At 46.8% G+C, this 25116-nt stretch overlaps 1 protein-coding gene across 1 annotated transcript in view; it reads left to right on the plus strand.

The window, feature by feature from the left end:
- Nucleotides 1-25116, plus strand: part of LOC123824456 (aldehyde oxidase 2) — a 73462-nt gene that overhangs the window by 21693 nt on the left and 26653 nt on the right. Inside the window, exons 12-26 of the mRNA XM_045847600.1 lie at nucleotides 875-968; nucleotides 2937-3046; nucleotides 4374-4558; nucleotides 5262-5439; nucleotides 6688-6780; nucleotides 7896-8065; nucleotides 8651-8765; nucleotides 10278-10400; nucleotides 12963-13059; nucleotides 13533-13657; nucleotides 14376-14509; nucleotides 16686-16773; nucleotides 18968-19054; nucleotides 19239-19430; nucleotides 22637-22864. Coding sequence (XP_045703556.1) covers nucleotides 875-968; nucleotides 2937-3046; nucleotides 4374-4558; nucleotides 5262-5439; nucleotides 6688-6780; nucleotides 7896-8065; nucleotides 8651-8765; nucleotides 10278-10400; nucleotides 12963-13059; nucleotides 13533-13657; nucleotides 14376-14509; nucleotides 16686-16773; nucleotides 18968-19054; nucleotides 19239-19430; nucleotides 22637-22864 — 2019 coding nt within the window. The remainder of the gene's footprint in view (nucleotides 1-874; nucleotides 969-2936; nucleotides 3047-4373; nucleotides 4559-5261; nucleotides 5440-6687; nucleotides 6781-7895; nucleotides 8066-8650; nucleotides 8766-10277; nucleotides 10401-12962; nucleotides 13060-13532; nucleotides 13658-14375; nucleotides 14510-16685; nucleotides 16774-18967; nucleotides 19055-19238; nucleotides 19431-22636; nucleotides 22865-25116) is intronic.

Below are 25116 nucleotides of genomic sequence, written 5' to 3' on the forward strand. Positions count from 1 at the left end.
AGGGGTCACGAGAGCTGCTCCCAAGTATTTATAGACTCCTGAGGACAGATCGATTTATTCCACGTGATCAAAAGGGTAGAAGCCTGTCCAATAAATGAGAGTCTAGGGAGGAAGATTTCAGCTCAGCGGAAACAAAAACTTTAAAATCAAGCTGTCCCCAGAGAAACTGGGGATCCCTCTCCCACCAGTGTCACAGCCTAAACTGCAGCAACCCAGGTGGGCACTGTGGGCTCCGTCACTGCGGGGAGGAGGGCGTTGAGCTGAACGGCCAACCATTGGCCTCCCACATTCTGAGATACTATGGCCTCGACTCTATCTGAGTAGAGTCTTGCACAAAGAGGGAAGAGGCACCCCCTGCTCTAAGTGGTATGGGTGGGTGCTCAGAACCCTGACATGGTCCGCGTGAAGTCTGTGCTGCGGCCAAAGCTGAGTTGGGGGCAGTTCAAACCTGGCCACTGAGCCTCCCTGCAGGGGTTTGAACCCAAGTCCTGGCCCTTTCTAGCTCGCAGACCTGGTTCAAATCTCACAGTTTCTCTCTGCCCAGCGTCTCCTTCTGTAGAACAGGGAAACAGCATCAGTGTCACTAGGTTGTTGTGAGGATGGGTGAACACGTGTGGAAAGGCTGACAGCAGTGGAACACACCGAAAGCTATGCGAGTGTTAGTTAGTGACGGTTCCTCTCAACCCAAAGTAGCCAGTGGGAGGGGGGCCTCCAGCGCAGGCCGAACTCCCAGGCAGTGTGAACAGAGTCTCCCCTGCAGAGGAAGCCCAGGGTCCCGGGGCTCTTTCGCTCCCAGAGACGGCCAAGAGCAGGTGCTGGCGGGGCAGAGGATTCGAGGGGTAGAATGCCCCAGGCTGTGACTCTCTCTCCTTAGTCCTTAGGGGGACATGTCATGAGTCGGCATTGCTATTCGGACCTGAATCCAATTCTGGCTGTGGGCAACGCTACCCTCAATCTGATATCAAAAGGTAAGCTACACTCTGAGCACTCAGTACACTCTGAGCAGCACCTGAAGGTGGGGTTTGTTTTTGGTTTGGTTTGGTTTTGTCTTTTTCTAAGGATTCCCTTTAAGTCAGAGCCCTTGTCTCTGGCTCTCAATGCACCGTGGGAAGCTCAGGCTCCTAGAGGAACCCTGGTAAGCTCAGGCTCCCAGAGAAAGGCACACTGATGCAAACGGGTGGCTAGTGCCTCCTTCCGGCACTACCCCACGTTCACACAGCCCCCACCTGGGACCACAGCTCAGTCAGCCCACGAATCAGCCAGGCGTGGGGTACCAGGCTGAGGCAAAGGCTCCCTCCTTTTCACGCTCCCATGGACCTCTGCCCCCAGTTGCCGTGTGAGTGTGGTGAGGACACAGTGCAGACACCTCGCCGTCTGGGGGTGAGAGGAAGGCAATGATTAACTTTACATAATGGCTGAGAGGGATGTTGCCTTGGCGCTGCTCCACGTTAAACTATCCTGGTCTCCCTGGAGGAGCTCAGCCCCCACGCTGCCTCGGCTGCTCCAAGGATGCTGACACTCCCCTTAATGGGCACTAACTGTGAGCCAGGCCGCGCTGGACACTTTACACACCGCATGTCTAATCCATCCGGCCACCTGGCTGAGGTCACCTGCAGAGGCACGTGGGGTGGGAACCCCAGCCTGTCCGATTTCCAAACAGGTGTGCTTGCCTCTTGTCCATCAGGCTGCTTCCCCATCTGTTCTCCCTTCTTTCGCACACAACCCATCACACACCCACTGCTGCTGTCCATCCCACTCAGCACATCCATTATTCCCCCCTGCGTGGGCTGACACGGGCCCAGGCACTGGGGTGCATAGCCGGACTGTGTGAACTTCGGGGGGTGTATGACCAGGAATTCTATCCCAGGCACCGCAAACCTCCTGAGGGGTTTGTTGGCCAACACCATCCCATCCCTGATTGGTGGGAACCCAGTGTTGGGAGAGACTTGGTAGCAGAGGATAAGCTCTCCTGTCTCCATTCAGCTCTGCATGGGGCCCTCCCAGGAGGGAGGAGAGGAAAGGCCTCACCCTAGACGGCCCGTCAGCCATGGTGCTGAGCCCTGCAGGCCTGTGGTCCAGGGCGGCCCCAGCTGACCCCCTAAGACCAGGAGAGAAGAAGCGCAGACTCTGGGGCATCAGGATAGGAAGGACGCCTCCTGCACTCTCAGTAGGAGTAGTAAGGGTAATGAAAACGTCCTTCTGCCGGGCTGTCAGTTGTCAGCCCCCGGCTTAAGGTCTCCAGGTCTCCGTTCTCCCAGCTCCGCCAAAGCACCTGCACCCTGAGCTCAGCCCAGCCCCAGTGAGGCCAGGGCATGAGCTGGCTGACCAGCAGCAGGGCGGGCCAGCCAAGGTCAGCTGGGGGTCCTGTGGTCTCCCCACTGCACCTCCTGCGGAGCCACACACTGCCTTCTAAAGCCAGAGGGGACTGCATGGAACACTCCGTGATAACAATGGGGCTGAAAGGTTTTGTGCATTCTTCCCTTTCCTTTAAAATTATCTGGCTTAGGAGCCAAAAGGAGCAGTAAAAACAAAAAGCAAACCCAATGGTTTGAACGCTATTACTAGTGGAAACAAACCCTGTCTCGGGATAAGTTATGTGCTGGCCTTGATCACAGAATCGAAGGAGTGAGGTTTCAACAGCCTCTGCTGAAAGATGAAAACCCACACAGGCCCGGCAGACCCTGGAGGCGGGCGGGAGGAGACCCGGTTCACACAGCGCGTGTGCTGGTGAGAGTAAATGCCAGGCAGCGGCCGCCACCCCTCCCGGTGGCGGTGGCAGAGGCAGCAGAGACCTGACTCCCGCACACTCAGACCTCTGCACCACTCGCTGCTGAGGAAGGTGCCCTTTTCTCCTTTGCTGCTGACATTTAAAAGTTCAGAATAAATCTCACATTCCTTGTTGCCACGGTGAAAGAAATGTCATTTATCCTCAACAGAAGGCATGCGGCAGATTCCTCTAAACGAACATTTTCTTGCTGGGTTGCCAAGGGCAGATCTGAAGCCCGAGGAAATTTTGCAATCTGTGTATATCCCTCACTCTCAAAAGGTAAGAGTCCCCTGGTCACTCTTGAGAGTTGTTTTTCCCTTTTCATCACTAAGCCCAGTCATCTTACAACCTTGAAAACAGATAGGAGGAAAATAACTCTGCCAGGAGAGTGATAACTTCCTGTTCACTGCTGCTGGCACAGCCCCAGGGGCCTCCCGCACCCGAGCAAGCAGCCCCAGGGTGTGGATTTAGGGTGTTGTTTCAGCTGTGGGGTGGGGCCTGATGGGGGCCTGCGGTCAGGTCAGCCGTGGGTCCTGCTTCCTTGTGTTCGCCAAACGACTCCGAAGGTGGAAATTACAGCTCTCTGGCCGTGGAATGAGCTTCTCAGCCTAACTCACAAGGAAATGGTGGCTGGGCCGAGCCTCCCCACCCTAGCACAGGGTCCCTGGGGTTGATGTGGCCACCCCTCGCCCCCAGCGGTGAAGGAGGCCCTCTGTCCTCACTCGCTGTTCCCTGTGCCTCTCTCCAAAATTGTACCTGAATCCAAGAGCACAGTCTTCCCGGAGAGAGGCAATACAGACACACGCACGCACACACACATACACACAGATCCAACGCCAGGAATCAGCTGGGTTGTGCAGGAAGTCTTGTATTAAGTCATGCTCTCCGCCACATGGGGTCTTCACTTATTTTGCCTGTGGAGTGAAACCTTTGAACTGTGCTTGCTACCTGTCAAACTGTGTAAAGGCCCCGGGCAGAAAGACAGGCAGACTCAAACACAGCACCCACGGTGGCCACACAGATGTAAACACGCCTGAGACACAGGCCATCCCCATTCACCCCAGGCCGGCACACCAGTGGTCACGGTGCCAGGAGGTCAGTGGGGCAGCCAGCACCCTCCTGACTCTTGGTCCTGGTCCAGGACTCCTTAGCGCTCTGTGGGAAAGTTCATTTCAACGCCCTCGTGAGCTGTGCAAAATGGAAAGCCATGGTTTCTGCAAACCAAGGTAGACGGGGGCTCTCTTGTGCACTTGGGCAAATCGTGTGGAAAAGTACTCCTCCAGCCTCACAGGGATGAAGGGGTCTGAAGACCACAGGGAAGGGCACCTGGAAACCAGAGTGTGAGGGGGCCTCCTGACCTCACAGGAAAGGGGTGCAGAGGTCCCTGTTCCTTGAGGGCATCAGGCCTTGCGGGGGGGGGGTCTTTGCCAGGACATTGTTCCCGGTCCAAACGAGAAGGCAGCCAAGTGCCCTCAGATCATCCTGCCAAGTGTCCTTTGTGTCCCTTTAGATTAGGTCTAAGTGTTTACTTAGTGGCACCAAGAAGCAGAAACGTGCTCTTAGTGTTGACATATCGGATAACTCCACGTGGTTTCTGTCCCCACAGTGGGAATTTGTGTCAGCCTTCCGGCAGGGTCAGTGCCAGCAGAACGCCTTGGCCGATGTGAACGCCGGCATGCGAGTCCTCTTCAAGGAAGGCACAGACACCGTCCACGACCTGAGTGTCGCCTATGGAGGCGTCGGGGTGGCCACCATCAGTGCTCACAGAACCTGCCAGCAGCTGCAAGGGAGGTAGGCAGTGAACCCTGCACCCCGCGGGTGAATCGATGCCAAAAAAAAAAAAAAGAGAGAGAGAGAGAAGAAAAAAGAAAGTGGAAATCTGGCTCAGGCAAGTGTCGGCAAAGCCCTGAGAAGATGGAAACTCCTGTGTGTAGAAACACTGCTTGTTCTTTCCACAGTTTTCCTACATGAATCAAACATTACTTGACTTGGATTAATGAGGTGGCACTCTTTGGGTGCGGAACACGACAACGGTGAAGAGGACTGCCTCCAGCCCCAGTCCCCTCGTGACATCCGCATCCCAGCAAGTGCACACCAGGCGGCGTCCAGGCGGCCCCTGCCCCTCCCTCCGCTCGGGTGCAGCCTCTTTCTTCCTCTGGAAGAGCTGCCCCCAAGTCTGAATTTTGTCCAGTTCATAATGGAGGTGGCCCTTAGTGGTCTGTGTATTTAATGCCAGGTTCCAGCGTGTTTTTGGCTCTTGAACACACTTGGTTCATGTTCAAGGAACAGGTTTCATCTGTGCCGTGCCATGACCCTCCGCCCACCTCTTGCTTCCGTTTTCCTGAAGGGCTTGGTTAGGTGATTTCTAAGCTCTCTTCCAACTCGTTAACAAAAGACTCTGGGGTCTCTAGATGATCACCATCCAGTCACTAGAACCTGTCACGTGATCAGAACAGCCCTTTAACTGGTCCCTCCCTGCCTCCAACCCTCCCAGGTGCTGGAATGAGCTGATGCTAGAGGAGGCTTGCAGGCTGCTTCTGGATGAGGTCTCCCTCCCAGGCTCAGCTCCAGGGGGCAGGGTGGAGTTCAAGAGGACTCTGGTGGTCAGCTTCTTCTTCAAGTTCTACCTAGAAGTTCTGCAGAAACTGAAGAAGCTGGTAAGGCTGTCCTCTGTGCCTCTAAGTGCTTGGGCTTGTGTGTGCACCTTGCAGCCACAAGCTCCCAGCTTTTCCACTAGGTTTGCAAACTGTCGTGTGGGCAGCCTGCACCAATGCCTGCCACCTGTTCTGGGTCGGTTCCCAGCTGCCCCTCCTTCCGGATTCCTAAGGCTCGAGATACCAGACTGTCTGCCACCCACAGGTGTTTACCGCATGCCCTGGGCAGTGAAACTTTATCGGTGCCCCTGCTTTGGCATGCAATTATTTTTCTTTCAAAATCACTTGGCGAAAGTATAGGCACATATAATAAAGTACACCTATTTAAATTTAGTGAGTTTTGGCAAATGTGTAAACCCATGTGGCCACTGCCTGAGAGAAGACATAGAACATTTCCATGACCCCCGAATTACCCTTTTGCCCCCTTACAGCCAACCCTCCTACCCCTGCCCCTAGGCAACCAAGTTTCAATTTCTATATGGAATGTAAAATAAAACTTTATTTTTCAAAAATATGAAAACTTATTTGCATGCTAATATTTAAGTAGCTTCTTTCTAGATTTTCTGATTATAAATTTCTGGAGTAGTTAAGCAAAAGATTCCCTTTCCCCTCTCCGCCCCCCCCTCCCTCCATCCCTCCCTGCCCCCTCCCCCAATTATGATGACAATTCTCACCCTACTTTGTACCCCCACCCCAACCTCACCCCAACAGTCCAGCGTCCCTGAAGTGTCTGATTTTCGTCTAGTCAGACGAAGACCCTCACCAACCACATTGCGCAGGATAATCCTTGTTGACCTGTGATCTCTGAGTTAGAACACTTGATGGGTTTCCGGGACACACAGGCAGGCTTTCCAGTGGTATCGCTCTCCGGAGCAGCCGAGCAGCCGAGAGAAACAGTTAGTATACGGGCTCTTTTGTGTACAGTGAACTCCAGCTCATTCTGGAATGGCTTATTTAGCCCCCAATTTTCTTACTTCTCCCATCTGCCAGCCGCTCACCTCACCGGCAGGCCTCCCTCTCTCCTCCAGGTGACTGAGGATCAGATTCAAACCAGTCAGTCCAGTTCCTCAGGGTGTGGAGAGGGAGGGCAAGACACTTTCATACCAAGTATCATGCCTGGGAGGTGAGGGGGGGATTTGGGTTATTCAGGTGACATTGACCATGCAGGTTCATGGAAACTTTAGCCAAGAAATTTTCTCCTAAATCAAAGCTCCACTTAATCACAAACTAATCAGCTTATTTGTGTTGTTTTGAATCTTCACTCAGGACTACCTTGGCTCTCCTGAAGTTTCAGACCTATTCCTAAGTGCTCTCGAAGATTTCCCTGTCACAGTACCCCAGGGAGTCCAAACGTACCAGGTCAGTGAGTTTGAATTAACGGAAACTTATCCACTAAGAGATGAACTGCAACTGTGTGAACAAGCCAGCAGTTCAGAGTTGCGATTTGCAGTTCTGACTTTGTAGCTTTTGCTAGCCCGTGAACCCTTCGTTTAGGCCAATTCAGGGAGGTACTAGATCTGAGACCAGGCCTGAGCAACTGCTACATGCACGCAAGGCTGAACCAACCTGGAGTAGTTTGAACATCTAAGGACTGACAGCCTCTTCAGACTGTCAAGCCAATATCCTTCGGGCATTTGTTTGAGGAGCAGCTGAGCCTGGTGTAGGGGAAGGACAGCACAGGAGAGCAGCCAAGGCTCAGCCTCCACCCCCATGCAAATGTTTCATCTGGTCAGCAAAACAAGAGCCCTGCATGTAACTGAAACCACCTGGCCTTGAAGGACAACTTAGAAAGTATCTATTATTCTCTACCAGAGCACCACTCCTCCCCCGCCCCATCTCCACACACCACACACACGGATCTTCCTGAAGAAGAGTTCCAGGGTAAACATTTTGCCCATTGCTTTATACCCCCAGCGATGTTTTTATGACCCTTACAGGGGCAGCCAAGGCAGCTTAGTCTGCATCCGGTGGGCTCCATTGCCATTTGCCGCCCCCTCCCCCACCAGGGGTCCTGCTCACGCCAATAAGCAGGCCTTTGGCATAGATGTTGGTCCCTTGCCCTCAGGAATTACATCACTTTAGCTTCCACCACCATGGTCACTTCATACATGAACAGGATTCCTGGAAAGGCCAGAAAGGAGGGCAGGGAGACCCTCTCATTTCCAGAACGAAGGGGCAGAGGGGTACGGCTTAGAAAAAGTAGATACCGAAAGGAGAAACTGTGGGGCCCCCTCACCTATTTCACAATTTTGCTGAAAAGCTGGCCCTGTGTGCGGTATTGCTACATAACTGAAATGACCATTTCCCAGTGTAGTTACATCATTAAATTGTCACGCTCTTTATCTGACCCACACCCGAGTTTGTTGCCCAAGGGTGGCCGTGTTTTCTCAATCCCGAATTGGGGGTCTTGGTCACTGTCCAGGCCGCTTCTGAAGCTCCAGCTTTCCCAGGGCAACTCTTGTCTTCCTCTGCAGAGGGTGGCTCCTTGCCAGCCCCTCCAGGACCCGGTGGGACGCCCCATCATGCACCTCTCAGGCCTTAAACACACCACAGGGGAAGCCATGTTCTGCGGTGACATTCCCAGGCTGGACAGAGAACTTGCCATGGCTTTGGTGACCAGTGCCAGAGCCCATGCAAAAATCATGTAAGTAAATGAAAGGCTTTCAAAAAGCCTTTTGAAAGCACACCTGGAGGAACATGTCCATTCTTCTGCATGTGCTCAACCCAAAGGACCTAAAGTGGAAAGAGTAAAGAAAAGGTCATCAGCCCTCCCCCCGCCGGAGGAGGAAGAGACAGTGTCTGGAAATGGCTACCATGGAGAAAAGAACAAAAACTACAGTTATGGGTCTCTTGCTTCCATTCCAACCTCACAGCACCTCACCTCCCCACTGCAACCTCAGGCAGGGCTCAAAGGAATAACTCTTAAGTACAGCTGATATTCAGCTGCTGATAAAATACTGAAATATGTCATTGCCGAATGGTAAAAGGCCACACCCTAAGCTTTTTAAGGATGCCCCTTTGCAACAAGCACACTGGACCCTTCGGCAGCTCCTCTCCCGGCAGCTGAAGTGCTGCCCCCTGGACCCTGCTCCATGGCCAGTCAGCTCTGCCCAGAGCCTAAGCTGGACCAGCTGTTACACGTTTTGATTGTTAGCCAGGCTCTATCCCTCGTCGAGGTCTGGGCCCTCGAAGCTTGATGTCTACCTCTTAAATATTTCTCTTTTTCCAGATCAATTGATTTTTCCAAGGCCCTCAAACTACCCGGGGTAGTTGATGTGATAACAGCTAAAGACATTCCAGGCACCAATGGTGCTGAAGACAGCAAAATTCTGGCTGTAGATGAGGTACGGAATATGCCTTTCCAGATGACTCGTGTAGACAATCACCAAGGTACCACCTCTGGCCGGCTTCTCATGGCCTCGCAGCCCTCCCTGCCACTGGGAAGAGGGGGGTGGAGGTAGAAGTGCCAGTTCTTCTAGCTTCTTTCTACCCCTAATGTCTTCATTCAGACAGACCTACTCTTCTGGAGTCAGGAAGTAGCATAACAAAAAGAAAAGTTATTACAGAAAAACAGCAAGTCTTAGTTTCCCACTGTGTGCTCCTGAGTCAATTTACCCTCATCTGAAAAATGCAGGAGCACACCTGTCTCAGGATAGAATAGAAAGATCTAGAAATGAGAGTACAAAAAACACAGCCACTCCCTGTTATTCTCACTGCACTCCCTCCCTTTCTGGACCAACCAATTCCTTCGCCTGCCACCTACCTTGCACACTCCATGTTTAACAGAGCTGCTCCTGCCATCTTTGACCTTTGACCAGGCTACAGTCACTCACTGAGCAGCTGTTTCTGGGCCAGACTACCACGGCGCAGGTTCCAGCTCCACCCCTCACTAGCTGCGTGTCCTCGGGTGTCATCGCCTGTGAAATGGGAATAATCACAGCATCCACCTTGTGGTGCTGATTTTAACATGAGTTGATACATGTGAAGAGTTTGCAGCAGTGCATGGCGCGTGAAGGCTCTCGGTGCTGGCTGTCGTGGCCACATCTCCGTGAGTCCACGCAGACGGTTTCTCCCCTAGCCAGGGAATGGATCCCTGTTCTTTTAGCTGAACACCAGGCAACTGTTTAGGAACTGTATTATCTGCTCAGGCTGACATGACAAATACCATAGACTGAGTGACTTAAAAAAGAGAAATTTATTTTCTCGCAGTTCTGGAGGCCGAAAGTCCAAGATCAAGGTGGTGGCAGGTTTGTTTCTCCAGAGGCCCCTCTGCCTGGCTTGCAGATACCCATCCCTCCCTGGGTCCTCACCAGGGCCTTTCCTCTGTGTCCGAGCCTCCCTGGTGTCTCTTCCTCTTCTTATGAGGACATCCGTCATGTTGGATGAGAGTGTCACCCTCATGACCCCCTTTAACCTTTATGACCTCTTTAAAGGCCTTGTCTCCAATGCAGTCACATTGAGGGGTTAGGGCTTCAACACATGAATGGGGGTATGAGAGCCAGGTTCTACAATAAATACTTCCCCTAGCTTTAATCTCTGAAATGACACCATGCATGCAATACAGTGAACCTAACTAGATAGGACAGAGCAGGCTCAGGTCATAGCCGATCTCATACCCACTCCGGGGCTTACATTCATTAAGTAAAATGGCCAGTGGAAACATCTGTATTATTGAAATTATTTTTTAATTTGAAAAGTATTTTAATGTTTTAGCGAAACACATGCAGTTGAATGTGACTTCAACGTGGTTATTATTACTCAGCAATGACAACTAGGACACCAGCCACTGGTACGGTGGACCTAAGCCTACTCCTGTCCAGAATTTTCTCCCTGCTTCACGTGTGTCTTTTCCACAGGTGCTGTGCGTGGGCCACATCATCTGTGCTGTGGTTGCAGAGACAGACGTACAGGCAAAGCGTGCAATTGAAAAGGTAAAGATCACCTATGAGGATCTGGAGCCCATAATCTTCACCGTGGAGGTAAGCTGACTGGTCTCTCCCATGAGGTTGTAGAATTAAAAGTACTTTTGTAAATACCTTAGGGCAAGACTAATTCAGGGCTCTAATTTTTTCTCGTCACTGGCTTGCTCTGAAAAGACCAGCTCTCTCTCTGAAAGATACTACTTGTACGAATTGAAATTAGCCTTGGCTCCAAGAAACAGGAAAAAATACTAATACAAATTTCTTTTTCTGTTACATTCAAAAAGTCTAAAAGTGGTCACTCCAGATTACATGGTATTCCATGTGTTGGTGATCTGGGCTCCTTCTATCTAGTTATCCCTCATGCCTGGTTTCCATTCATACTTTGACCCATAATGGCTGCTGAAGCTCTGGCCATTACATCCACATTCCAGATAGCAGAGACAATGAGGTGATGATGAAGGGCATATACCTGTCTTTAAGGACAGTCCCAGAAGTTGCACATATCTTCCTGTACATCTCATTGGTTAGAACCTAGTCATATCCCATGCCTAACAGAAAGGAGAGCTGGGAAATATAGATGTTATTCCAAGTAGTCAGGTATCTACCAAAACTCAGGGATTCTATTACTTGAGGAAGATGATGAGACTGGACATTGGGAACAATCATGTTTTTAGGGCAGAGCCCAACAGCAGTGGGATTCTTACAATGGAATTCCACAGAAATCTCCACTCGCATTTCTGAGAATGGATGAGGGAATGCGAAAAATACTTAAGTTAGAATTGAAAAATCCAATGTGGATTGGGGTTTGCAGGTTCCAACTCTAAGTTCAGAGTAATTGAGTTAAGAAAAGCTTACTTATTTGTGTAGCTGTGATCAAAAATAAGTGTTTTTCAAAGGCCCCAGTGAACCATTTGAAGACTTTTAAATGTGCCTGAAAGGTACAATTTGTTTAGTATTCAAACTGTTTCATGATCTTTCTAAACCAAATCACCTCTTATCCAAATTCCTATCTTGCCAATTCTGTAAGAAGCCCAGGCCATTTTTCTAGGCCCACTCCCCTTCCTAGGATCCTAATATGGGTTTTTACATTTTCAATTCTAATCCCATCTCCTCAAGGGGAAAATGGTGCACCCAGAGGACATACCCACCAAATATCCTCAGACTCAGGAGGGTTAGAGATCCAGCATTTCCTCAGAATAGGACTGCCCAGAGTCAGCAAAAAAATTATTTTGTAAACAAAAGTAGGCAACAAAATACTCATACATACCAATACTTATTCACCCATCCATTCATTCATTTATGTGATTATGCGTGTATGTGAGACAGTGTAGGGTAGTGGTTAAAAGCACAGGTTCTAGAAGCAAACTGCCGGGTTTGAATTCTGGTTGCACCAATGACTAACTGTATGACCTTAGGCAAGTTACTTCGCTTCCCTGTGCCATGGCTTCTTCATCTGTAAAATGGGGTTGATGATAATAATGCCTACCTCATCAGGTTGTCCTAAGACCAAATGAGTTTATACATGTAGAATAGTGCCTGGCACATAATTAGTGCTTACTAAATATAGCATATACTATTTATAAGATTATATTATGTTATGACACATTACAGTATGGTGATAAACATCCTTCCACATGTACTGACGTGACTTACTGAGACCTTGGTACAGCAGAAAATGAAAAAGTCAACCGTATTTTTCATTTTCTGCAGCTTTGACCCATCAAGTGTTCAACACTAGGCAAGATGATTCTGAAAACTAAACCTGGGCTGACTCCATCACTTGTTTGCACTGTCACTTGGAGAAAATTATTATAACTTCTCTATGCCTAGTTTCATCATCTGGAAAATGGAGATCATGATAGAATTTACATTAGAATGCCTGTTAAATACACTGTATATTGTACAGTGCTTGACACAAAGCTCTAGACCATCACAGTGCCTCCAGACCTCAGTTCTGAATATTTTCCTAACCCTTGTTGGTTTCCTCTATAATCTAGAAGACATTCCCTCTGACATACCACCTCTGTGGCGAGCCCACTATTCTAGTACTTCCTTGCTGGTGTGGCTCCATTGATGTGTCCCGATACATGGCGATCTGGGGAGTTGGGTGGCTTTTGATTGCCAGCCCTGGCTGGTGTGGCTCAGTGGACTGAGCACCAGCCTGTGAACTGAAAGGGCACATGCCTCGACTGGGGGCCAGGTCCTAGGTTGGGGATGTGTGCAAAGCAACCCATTGATATTTCTCTCGCACATCAATGTTTCTCTCCCTCTCTTTTTGCCTCCTTTCCCCTCTCTCTAAAAATAAATAAATAAAATCTTATTAAAAAACTGCCGGTGGGCCCTGGCTGGTGTGGCTCAGTGGATTGAGTGCCGGCCTGCAAATCAGAGGGTTGGCAGTTCAATTCCCAGTCAGGGCACATGCCTGGGTTGCTGGCCAGGTCCCCAGTGAGGGGTGCATGAGAGGCAGCCACACATTTATGTTTCTCTCCCTTTCTTTCTCCTTCCCTTCCCCTCTATCTAAATTAATAAATAAGTAAATAAAATCTTTTTTTTAAAAAACTGCTGGTGGAGGAAAAAATACAAAGAATTGGGCTTTTGTGTTTTGTTCCTGTCCCTTAGGATGCCATAAAACACAACTCATTCTTATGCCCTGAAAAAAAACTTGAACAAGGAAATATTGAGGAGGCATTTGGAAAAGTTGATCAAATTATTGAAGGTAAGAGACTCAGGGTGTTTGATAGGATCTTTGCAGGATTCTGTTCTGAAGCAGGCATTGGGAGCATGTGATTTCCTCTCAGAAAGACCATCTTCTAAAGTCTTGGCACTTGGCCAAATTTCTCTTAGCTCTCTTCTTTCCAATGTGTGTGTGTGTGTGTGTATGTGTGTGTGTAGCTTTTGAGGGTGGGAGGTCGGGAGCAACCTAATAAATAGAAGAAAGACTCCTAAGACATTGAATGAGTCAAGGGCAGAGAGAGGAACAGAACCAGGCACTTTCACCTTGTTACCCACCCTGTGGTCTCTGGCACAGATGCCCGCAGGTGCCACAGGGTGAATGCTGACCCATCAGTTCCTCAGTCAGGACAAATCCATGCTGGCCCGTTTATGTCTTGCTTGCTTTTGAATTCCCCAACATGGCAGTTTCCAACCATCATACACCTTCAGGAATTTCCCTGTGCCTGCCCTTCACAGGAGAGGTCCACATTGGAGGACAGGAGCATTTTTACATGGAAACACAAAGAGTGCTTGTTATTCCAAAGAGAGGGGACCAAGAACTGGATATTCATGTGTCAACGCAGGATCCAGCCCATGTGCAGGTGAGGCCCAGGACCACCCCGACCTCTGTAACTTTCCAGTTCTCTCATGGCCTTCAATCCCCAAAGCCTCATAGTTGGTGGACATTTTACTTAGAAGACAAGCAGTGGACATCAGTGGAAAGCTTAAGACCCCAGAGCTCTTTTATTTTTTCTGGTCTTGTGAAGTAGTAAATAATAGGACAGCCAGAGTCACGTTAGATTGAAAGAGTGCATTCATTTGCAATATGCTTAAATGGACTCTGATCAGATGACAGCATGAAGCTATAGCTGTACTTGGTTTTCTCTAAAATAATTATTACAGCTAACCTTTAGAGTAAAGCCCTCACTTTATAGTACATTTTCATGTCCCCAGTCACAACAGCGCTAGTTTCAGCTGCGAGCACTTCTTTGGTAGGTTGTCATGAGTTTGCTATTGTTCACCTTGTTGGGACAATAGGTCTAGGAGTTTTTCTAGGATTTCAGCTTCTGGCAGGAATGCAGGACTCAGTTTCCCTTCTGGAAAATGCCATTTTTTTCTGCTGGAAAGGCTGTTCTGTGACAATGACCTATGTTTATGAACTCAGTGGGGCTCCACAAGACACATTCAGACTGTGTCAATCTTTTTTTTGTACTAGCAGTAGATGTGAATGAATTTTGCTGTGATGTTGTGTTTCAGCAAACCAAAGTCTTCATTGCCATTTCATGCTTGTAAAATTTTTCCCATATCTAACTTTTATAGAAAACTGTATCTTCTACGTTAAACATCCCAATCAACAAGATCACCTGTCATGTGAAACAAGTGGGTGGAGGTTTTGGCGGGAAAATAGGAAGACCAGCTATCCTCGGGGCTATTGCAGCTGTGGGAGCTATTAAGTAAGTGCACGGGGGCCACAGAAGGGTGTAAAATGTCAGAACTGAGGGTGTATCAGTGGCCTGAGAGTCACTTGGGCTGCTGTCATAACCACCTATCGCTGGGTGACTTAGCCTCCTGTCTCTTTTTTTAAAAAGATTTTATTTATTTATTTTGCAAGAGAGAGGAAAGACGGAAGAAAGAGGGAGAGAAACATCAATGTGCAGTTGCCTCTCACACACCCCAACTGGGGATCTGGCCCACAACCCAGGCATGTGCCCTAGCTGGGAATGAACCAGTCGCTTTTCTGTTCGGGAGACCGGCACTCAATCCACTGAGCCACACCAGCCAGGGATCTTTTTTATTTTAATTGTAAATATAATACCTGCTCTCCTAGAATTATCAGAAAAGTCTTTTGTAGATAGGACTTGAACATGCTAACTTCCTATAAAAGGGAAAAGTGGTGTCATTCGTTGAACACCTGCAGGGCTGGGCCTGCCCTGTCTCTGAGAGTGGAGTGCCTACAGGGACAATGCGGCCCCGCTTTTCCTTCCTACTCTCAGCTGTAGACCCAGTGGGGTGAGGAAAGAAAGGCTCCCACCACCTGCCTCCCCGCACCTGGGAAGAGCTGGCTTTTCAGTGTGTGCTCAGTGACCTATGACATGTCCAAAGAGCTCCTGGGCTGACCTCAATAACGGCTTGCTCCTTCACTGTGTATGCTGTGCGTGGTGCTGGCTTTCCTGTTCTTTGTTCATTTTCTTTTCTTTTTCTTTCTTCCTTGTTTTAAATTTTTTTATTTTATTTACTTATTTTTTGGTATTTTGTCAGAACCCCAGTCAGCCTGTAAACGTCAAACATCCTGGTTCCTTTTGCAACTTCTGTGTAGTTCAGAGCGAGGTCCTAAGACACTCAGATAGGTGTCTCCTTCTGCAATGAGAGGTAGAGAAAGGCAAGATCTGAATCTCATCTCCAGTTGTTTTTATAATGAACCTCTCTCTACTCACACCCACCAAGGGACCCAGCAAGGGATAATCAGTTCATTTTATTCCCACCAGGCTTGTGCCTTTAAGACTTCTCAAGCATGACTGCACATTAGAATCATCTCCAAAGTACTTAAATCCAACGGCTAGGATGCTCCATACTGACCCAGCCATCATTATATTTTAAACTTCCTAGTAGTTCTACTGTTCAGCCAAGTGCAGAAAATAGCATCTTAGGCCATAAGCCTGCCTTAGCACACACGTGCCTTGTGTTAAGTGATCTCCAGAGCAGCATTCCCAAATGGCTGATGGTAACAGTCTTCCTGGCTCATAGAAATTCCTGCCTCCCCATCCAGACCCACTTTATCAAAGTCACCAGAGAATGAACCCAGAAACTGAACATTTAACTGATGCTCCAGGTGGTCCTCACCATTAAAGAAGACCAGGAAACTTTACACTAGAATCATCGTTTTCAACATTACCTAAAGACTCCTGCATCAAAATTGCTGAGGAAAATGCAGATTCTAGGGCCCCTCCCCAACCTATTCAGTCAGAGTCCTAGTGCTCAGGCTCAGGAATCTGCATTTTCACCAGCACTCCAGAGGATTCTTCTGTACTCCAAAGTCTGGGCATCTCTGCCCCTGAGATATAGAAAGACCAAAGCTCCTAGCTACCCCGGGACCCCAACTTGGCCAACAGCATACCAGTCATGGGTGAGAAGGAAGATCCAAATCCAGACATCCTAAGACACGGGTTGGCCTTTTTTGCAGTTGTGTTGTTAAGTTTGCATTTATCTGTTCACATTCTTTGTCCTTTGTTAGTGGTGGGGATATGCAGGAATGGCTGGATGTGGATGATTGTCAAGTTTAAAGCCATAACAACAGGACTTAACTGACATGTGACATTAATCAATTTAGCTAGATCTAAATTATAGACCACAGAGGCAATAGTAATTTTGCCATACACTAATTCAGATCAATGCCTAACACAGTGTATGCATTCAATGAATATATATGGAATGGATGGATGGCTAAATGAGTGGTTGGATAACATGGGTGGGAGGGCAGATCAGGGATGCATGGGTTGAAAGGTAGATAGATGGATGGCTGAGTAGACGGTTTAATGAGGGGATGGATAAAGAGGTGAGTGGGTACTAGGTGAGTAAATGGGTGGGTGGGTGGGCAAGAAGGAGGATCTGACTAAGATTTGTTTTCATTAGAACTGGTCACCCCATTCGTCTTGTTCTCGATCGTGAAGAAGACATGTTAATAACTGGGGGAAGACACCCACTATTTGGAAAATATAAAGTGAGTATTGAAATCATTAAAATACCTTATTTTATTTCAATGGTTTTATTCTTTTCTATTATTTTGATTTTGCTGAATTCTAAAAAAAATAATTTTAGCATCTAAAATATTCAATAAGGATGTTGTGTATTTGAATACTCATAACAATTTTATGAGGAACTTTTAATAAATATAGTATAAAATTATGAGGCTAAATAATTAAAATACTTGCTAAAAAGCACTATTGAAAGAATAAGGATTTACTTTAGTGTTTCCTCAATGACAAGGAAGAAACCTGAAAGAAGCTACAAACTTGTTATGCCAAAACTTCACTTAACAAGTATTTCCACTAAGTGGTTATGAACGTGTCACAAAAATTTTTGCAAATAGGAAAAAAGAATCCACTAACAAGTAAAATAATTTTAAATTATTTCAAAACACATTTATTGCATTTGATGCAACTGTAGCATAAACACTATTAAAAATACTATTCACATCTGGTTGACAACAATACTACTCTTCAATTTTGTGACTGAGTTTTTAGAATAGTTCTAAAAAACATTTCCCTATCAAACATGCTTTGTTTGGGAATTGCTTATAGCATACAGGTAACTAAACTTGTCACTGCCTTAGATTACTGAACTGTTATATTCACTGTACTACTAAAGCCAGGCTTTTCACACCACAGCACAATTTTATTTCTTCCATTGGCACTAGTGATTTTTATAATTAGAGAGGAATAAACCATTTAGCTGACATTTAAACTTTGTATTCACCTTCAAGTGCACAGGAATTAGTACAGATATTATCATCTTCTGAGGCACATTCTGGGATGGGGGCAGTTGGCAGAGTATAGTGGTTGCTGAGTTCTTTGGTTTGGGCCTACATTATAAATCAGGATATATTTATATTACAGTTATGAGACTGTTTTAGCACTAGTCCTTATTAAGAAGATTGCAGACTGAAAATTTTTGGTAATTATAGTAATATAAAATATAATTAAAAAGAAGGAAATAATCAGATTTTCTTTGAAATCCAAATTTTTTATACTCTGGTTTCTCTTCAGATCGTATAAATCTTTTGCCTTTTTTAAAATCCAAATTTTATTTTATTCTCAAAGAAATATAATCTTACTTCCAATATAATAATATGTATGTGTGTATACATGTATGTATATGTCCTCATTCAAACTTAGCTAACAATGTTTTGCTTGGTTTTTTGGAACTATTTGTAAATTAGTATAATAGATATTGATGTGTGATAAGTTCTTCTAAAATTCTTTAAAAGTTCATATGAAACAGCTTAAGAATTCTCTCTGCTATCTTTGCTTAGTGTGCTTTCTTCATGAAAAGTTAAACCTCAGCCTAGACTTTGTCAAAATTACCATGAATTCTGAATTTGTGGATTTTTCCACATGTCCTAACTGCTCTGGTTTATCCTCTGACATTTTTCTCAGAGTAGATGACAATCACCATATAGTTGTATGGTTTCATCAGTCGTATTTATCCCTGTTTTCAGAGAGACAAAGGGGCCAGAGCCAGTCCTTCTCTGGTAGAACTACAGCAGGGAGTGGGGATTTTTCTTTTCAACCTGGGCTGTACAGACAAACTGGTCTAGGTGGTGGGAGGCGGGTGGCAACTTCTGAAAAAAATGCAAGGCGCCTTCTGTGAGTCTCAAGAACAGAAGCACTAACCCACATTGGTTCCGTCCACCCCCAATTACAAAGAGCCTCGCAGCTCGGTACAATGGGAGCCGCCACTCCATGGTTCGTTTCCGACCTCGGCTTCCAAAGTTTCCTGAAACAGGATGCACTGTGCTTCATTGAGATGCACGCTGGAATTCCAGAGACTGTTCCATAACGGGGAAAACCGCAGTCTAAATTAGAAGGAATACCAGTAAAAAATGAAGGAGAATCTTCCAAAAATAAGGAAGAAGGTAGCAATTATATGTCTGGAGATAAGCAAGGACTTTAGAATTTCATGCTGACTGTGTAGCCAGAAAATTACATGTTGAAAGGAAAGGGCTCACAGAATTCAGGTCAGAGGAGGCCTTTGTCAGCCAGGTACTAAAAAGCAAAGGAATAACCAGGCGTGGGACACCACCAAGCACACAGGAGCAGTGTCTGTCTTCAGTCCTGCCCAATAGTGGAACAGGGATGTGGTTCCAACTTGGCATGTAAATTTCAAACATAAAAATGTCCATCATTCGATGACAGGTGGGATTCATGAAGGACGGGCGAATCGAAGCTCTAGACATTGAGTGCTTCATTAACGGAGGGTGCACACCAGAAGACTCAGAGGCGGTACGTGCATCAGAAACCAGCGTCCTTGGTAGTCAGTAGAATGCAGAATTTCTACATGAGTCTTTACTGAGCATATTTCCTCAAGTACTCACCGAGTTCCACAGCAGCTCGACTCTGTGTACTTGACTTTTACAGAAAAGAAAAACTGTTGTCCATTATATGTGAATATCTTCTATTCCTGTAGGTAGCAGAATTTCTTTTACTAAAGCTGGAAAATGCATATAAAATCCAAAACCTCAGGTTCCGGGGCCGTGCGTGTATGACCAATTTAGCATCAAATACGTCCTTTCGCGGATTTGGCTTCCCACAAGGAATCCTAGTAATAGAATCTTGCATCACAGCTGTGGCAACCAAATGTGGTCTTCTGCCAGAAAAGGTAAGGTTGTAATTAAGGTCACAACCAAGATTGCTGAAGAATCAGATGATGTGTGAAATCAGCTACCCAGGGAAATACCATAGAACAGCGATTTTCAACCGGTGTGCCGCTAGTTTTTAAAACATGTGTTACCTGACTATTTAGTCAGGCTCACAGTTCTTTTCCCTTAGATTGTTGAAGAAAAAATAACAACATCCTGCACCCTGAGTGCATTGCAAAGTAAAAAGCATGTGCAAATGACCTAAAGATCTAATGCCTCCTGATTCAGAATTCATGCAGAGCCACGTAAGATTGGATAAAATGAGCCACCTCAGAGTGTATTTGCCTTGTAAGAGAATGGCACAGGGGAATCATATCTGGCCCAAAAGAAAATGTGCAAAATTTCTTGCTTTTTCTTTTCTGGTGATCAAACAACTAAAGCCACTAACAGACTGCTGACTTTGCTGGAGGTGGGCTAGAACAGCCGCAGTCCCAGGGTCTGCAGCCATTGCCTACTGTTACCAAGCACCAGAACAGGGACTGTGGAGGGCCAGCTAAGGCATCTGCTCGGGGTAGGGAGAGAGACGCCCTGGTTGGGCCCTGCTCTGTAAGGAAGCCTGAAGAAAACAAAACAAAAAACAACTTGAGGAGGGACAGAAGCCTCTGTATTTAGTTCAACAATAAATGAAAAAGACTGGCAAAAAATGGTAACAGCCAATACAATAACTATCTGATGTAAATGATTCAAAATTATACCTGTTTTTTTTGACAGATCAGCAGAAAGTCTAATACATTTTTTGGTGTGCCGCAGAATTTTAGTAATTATTTCATGTGTGCCATGAGATGAAAAAGGTTGCAAATTTGCTGCCCTAGAAGAACCACTCAGTTTAGCCCTGGATCAGAATTCAAGATATATTCAGGGCTACCTAAAAGAACTCACCTCCCTCTCCTTATCTTCCACCCTTCTTGTGCAAAGATTTCTTTTTCCTTCTTTTAAAAATCTGTACAGGAATAAATACTCTTTTTAAAATGCAAACCCCATTGAAGTCATTAAAATAAAAAGCGAACATCTCCTTTTATCCCCTTATCCCTATTGGTTAAAGGTAACCGTTGTTAACAGTTCCATATTTATTATTCTAGTCATTTTTCTATGGGTACCACCCATCTGTATTCATACACACATAAACATTACCGTATGTCTGTATGTGTACATATACAGTTGTTTACCAAAATGGGACCATGATAAACACATTATTCTGCACTTCACTTTTTCTGCTTGACCGTAGGCCAAGGCCATCTTCCTGTGGCAATAGAATGATCTACTTCCTTCTTTCTCATGACTGAATAGCTCTATGTAATATGCATGTAGCATAATTTATTTAGCCATTCCACTACTGGTACACATTGAGCTTGTACCCCATCTTTGGCTATTAAAATGAAGTTGCCCTCTTTGTATAGTGCAAATTTACAGAAGTGAAATTGCTAGTATACTTGAAAACTTTTGAGATACTGACAAAAGGATGCCCTCCAAAAATATTATTTTGTACCATATGCTAGCAGATGCACAGAATATACAATATGCTAGGCAAGAGAGGGGCAGCCACTGGCAGTTGAGGTCATTGTTGATAACACTTTCTGCTCCTCCTAAATTCCAGTGGGACCCCAGCCCACTTTTTGCATCTCAATCCTGTTTCCTCAGTGTAAACCCTCACTCTCGCAAAGGCTCTCTGTATATTGTCCTTTGACCCTCTTGACCCTAAATTCACCAGGTTTGGGATCTGTGATTGTCAGCGTACTTCCTCCACACAAGGGAGCACCTAAACACAGCAGAAGTTATCCTAAGAGAAGTCACTTCAGCTGTTCTGTTGACACAAAGGAGGAAGACATCTCCTTGGTTTGGCAGGAGGGCAGTCAGGAGAACTTTCTGGAGCAGAGGGCACTTGAGATAGGCCTTGAGGAGTGATAGGCACCGATATTGAAAAGGTAGTCAAGGCCAGTGGAACAGCTTGAACAAGGAGAGGCACATTCTTTGTGGCTCAGTTTTCTTATCTATAAAGCGAGGCCAGTATGACTCAGTTCACAGAGTTCCTGCAAGATTCAAATGAGTTAGCATCTGTTAAAATATCTGTTTTTATAAACTAGATAGTGTCATTGCAGTGTTGCTACTGATGATAATAACTACTTCATTTGTTAGTAGAGTGAGATGAGGATAACAAGAAACTCCTGAGGTGACTCAGTGGGCTCCCCGTCTTTGTCAGGTGCTGCAAGCTTCCAGGATGTGAGGCTCACCCCAATTCACACACACATTCAAAAAGATTTGACTTGTTGACAAAAGAAACGCCCAGATCTGTAGAGAAATTTTTGTAAGAGTTCATCTGAGCCAAGCTGATGACACACGCCAGGAAGCAAGATCTCAAATGCTCTGGAGAGTAACAGTTTGGCAGCTTCTTTTATGCATTTGGGCTTAAGGAGGGAATGTAAGGAAGATTACCTGGAGGTGGGAGAAAGCAAGGCGGGCATTGGATTGCAAAATAACTATCAAGATTATGTGCTCTCTTGAGGGTGGTTGCAGCTTATTTCAAGGGTGTATTAGCCTAGATGCACGGAAACAGTGGACAGGGCTTGCTTAAGGCAAAGGTAAACTTTTTAGTAAAAAGTTATATGCCTGGGTTGGGACTACCCACCCTGACCTGCCCAGTTAGGAATTTATGATCAGATCACCCTGTGAGGTTCCTTCCCACAGAATCCCGTTTTTCATCCTCAGACCACACATTTCAAAGGCAGTTAGAAGGCTTGGAGAAGATCTGCTATTTGTCAGTAGCTGTAGTGCTGTTCCTCTCTAATGGAACAAATCGTCAGTTATGATAATAAACCCTTGCTTTTATATGCTATTTACCAACTCTGCTCCACCCCTGAACCTTGTAGGAAAAATCTGCCTCCCTAGGCTCCTTCCCCACCCTGACCTTCACGGGGCGGGGGGGCGGGGGGGGGTCACTCTCATACCCTCCGCTCTCAGGAGGGAGAGACCGTGACTAGTGGTTTGAAGAAGAGATGAGAAATAACCTCCATTGTTTTTGTAAAAGCACGTGCTATTCAAAGAAAAAGAAGAAAGAGCCTGTCTTTTCCCACCAAAGTTTGTGCTTTAATGGGGAGGCTTTTCAAGTCTCTCTTTTGCAGTCAGTTTCTGTCTGACCATAACGATTGACTCAATTTTCCACCCATTTCAGGTTAGGGAGAAAAACATGTACAAAACTGTTGACAAAGCCATCTACAAACAAGAATTCAACCCTGAGCCCCTGATAAGATGCTGGAACGAATGTCTGGACAAGTCATCCTTTCACAGCCGAAGAACGCAAGTGGAAGAGTTCAATAAGAAGAATTACTGGAAGAAGAAAGGCATTGCTGTTATCCCCATGAAGTTTTCAGTCGGCTTCACAGCAACAAGCTATCACCAGGTAAGTCCTGTGTGTGGTAAATAACTCTCCTGTCAGACACACTCGTAGCCCAATCAGCTCACGTTGACAGGGCACTGAGCCCCTCCCCCTAGCCCCAGGGAGGAATGAGCAGCACCCATCTGCAAGCACTTTCAACACAGTGCAGCAGAAAAATGCCTCAATGGCAGAAAGCAGCATCAGCGAGCCTGCAGCCGTGTGACTGCTAGGATGGAGCATTGACGGCTCCACTGACTGCCCGATTCAAGAAGGGAACAAGAGCCCACAAGGCCTGCAGTGCTGTGCTTTAGGAGCTCAAGGGTCTCCAGGCTTGGGCAGGAATGGGCTGCTCTCGGTCTGTGCCCCAGACCCCACAGCACTCCTCAGTGCACACTGAGTCTTTAGGCAGAGAAGTCACTCCATGTTGTCCTCGCCAGCTATTTGTTTCAAGCCACCTCTCCCAGGAATCTGTGTCAGTTCTGATAGGGAAATGAGGATGGGAGGCCCCCGAAGTCCTCCCAGGTGGATTTGCGAAAGGAAGAGGCAAGTCCCTCAGAGGCCCTCTCCAGAAGGGAGGAGGAAGGACGGCATCTAGACGCACCCATTAAACGGCACAGGACTGGCACAGAGAGTCTTCCCGGCAATCCCAGTGTGTCGTCGACGGGAAAGCTGTTTAAAAAACTGGGAAAGATTGTGGCCTCCCGTGATTGTCCACCAAAAGCAGAAAAATCTTCCATGCATTAGATCTAAACATAAATCTAACAATGCATTAGATCTCCCTTGTGGGCCTACCATTGAAAGCATTCTTCCACTTACACCCAGTTACCGACAGCCGACACACACTTGCACACACACCACAAAACCTGCCCTGTGGAAGGAAATCTGTCCTAGGTAATGAAGCAGTTTCCCCAAATCCCTAATCTACTGGAGTCAGGCAGACCCGAGAAATCCCTGGCCCTGACACTTACTGGCTGTGTTACATTAAGCAAGTTATTTGACCTCTCTGAGCCTCAGCTTCCTCAGTTACGAACTGAGAATGATAATGCTCTCTCAGGACCGATGAGAATTCGATGAGATAACAGCACTTGGCAGGGTTCCCGGAACACCCTGTCCTGTCGTTATCCAGGGCAGCCCATCCCCAGGCCCAGGAGGTCTGACACGCCTCTCAGGGCCATGGCTCTTCTGGCATTAGGAGGAGGCTCCCTGACTCCCGGGTCACACTTCTGTTCCAGTCCAACATGCCATTCTGTAAAGAGGTGCAAGAAGGTTAACTGTCACGTCTATAAGCCCGGGCTGAATCAACGGCTGGGGCGTAAGAGATCCTGGAGAGTCACGTGTATAGCTTTTCCTCTGATGCCAAATGCCGTGTCTTTTCTGTACCAATTCTCCAACACCCACTGGTGTCCAATAATTCGATTCCATTCTGACACCAACTACCCAGAGTCAGTGCAGACTCCGGAGGTCAAGGGCTGAGTCCCACAAGGCTAACCCCCTTCCAGATGCTAGCACAAACCAGGTGCCCAGGCTACTGGCATTTCTGCCCAGCTGATACAAATTGGGGGGTTTCCACTACCTAGCCCCTCAGGTTTGATAATTCACTACATCACCTCACAGAACTCAGAAAAGCACTTTATTTATGATTACCACAAATTTATTGTGAATGATACTGCCTCAAAACAGCCAAATGGAAGAGAGGCCCAGGTGGGAGAGCAGGTGCGAGGCTGTCAGGTCCTCTCCCTCCAGGCCATGGGGCCCACCAGCTCGTGGGTGTGTTCGCCAACCCAGAGGTTCCCAGAAACCCCTGCTGTTTGGGGGTTTTAAGGAGACGTCATTACATAGGTACGTTTGATCACATCACTGGCCGTGGGAGATTGAAGTCAATCTCGAGTCTGTCACATCTGCCCAGAAGCCAGGGAGTGGGGCTGAAAGACGGGACTCTCTGAATGGCTGGTGTTTCTGACAATCATTCCCGTGCCCTTCCCCGCAACCCTGCAGTTACCTAGTTTCCTCCCGTGAGTTATTTCATTAGTGTACAAAGGACAGTAAATTCCTAAATTCTGTGGAGTTCTTTGGGGAAATTTGTATGTATTGATTTTTAGAGAGAGGAAGGGGAGGAGAAAGAATGAAAAACATCAATTTGTTGTTCAACTTGCTTATGCATTCATTGGCTGATTTTGTATGTGTCCTGACTGGGATAGGACCTGCAGCCTTGGTGTATCTGGATGACACTCTAACCAACTGAGATACTCGGCCAAGACCAATTTCATGGGTTTGAG

This window comes from Phyllostomus hastatus, unplaced genomic scaffold (assembly GCF_019186645.2).
Source record: "Phyllostomus hastatus isolate PE091 unplaced genomic scaffold, TTU_PhHast_1.1 phas_contig_57, whole genome shotgun sequence".
Lineage (NCBI taxonomy): Eukaryota > Metazoa > Chordata > Mammalia > Chiroptera > Phyllostomidae > Phyllostomus > Phyllostomus hastatus.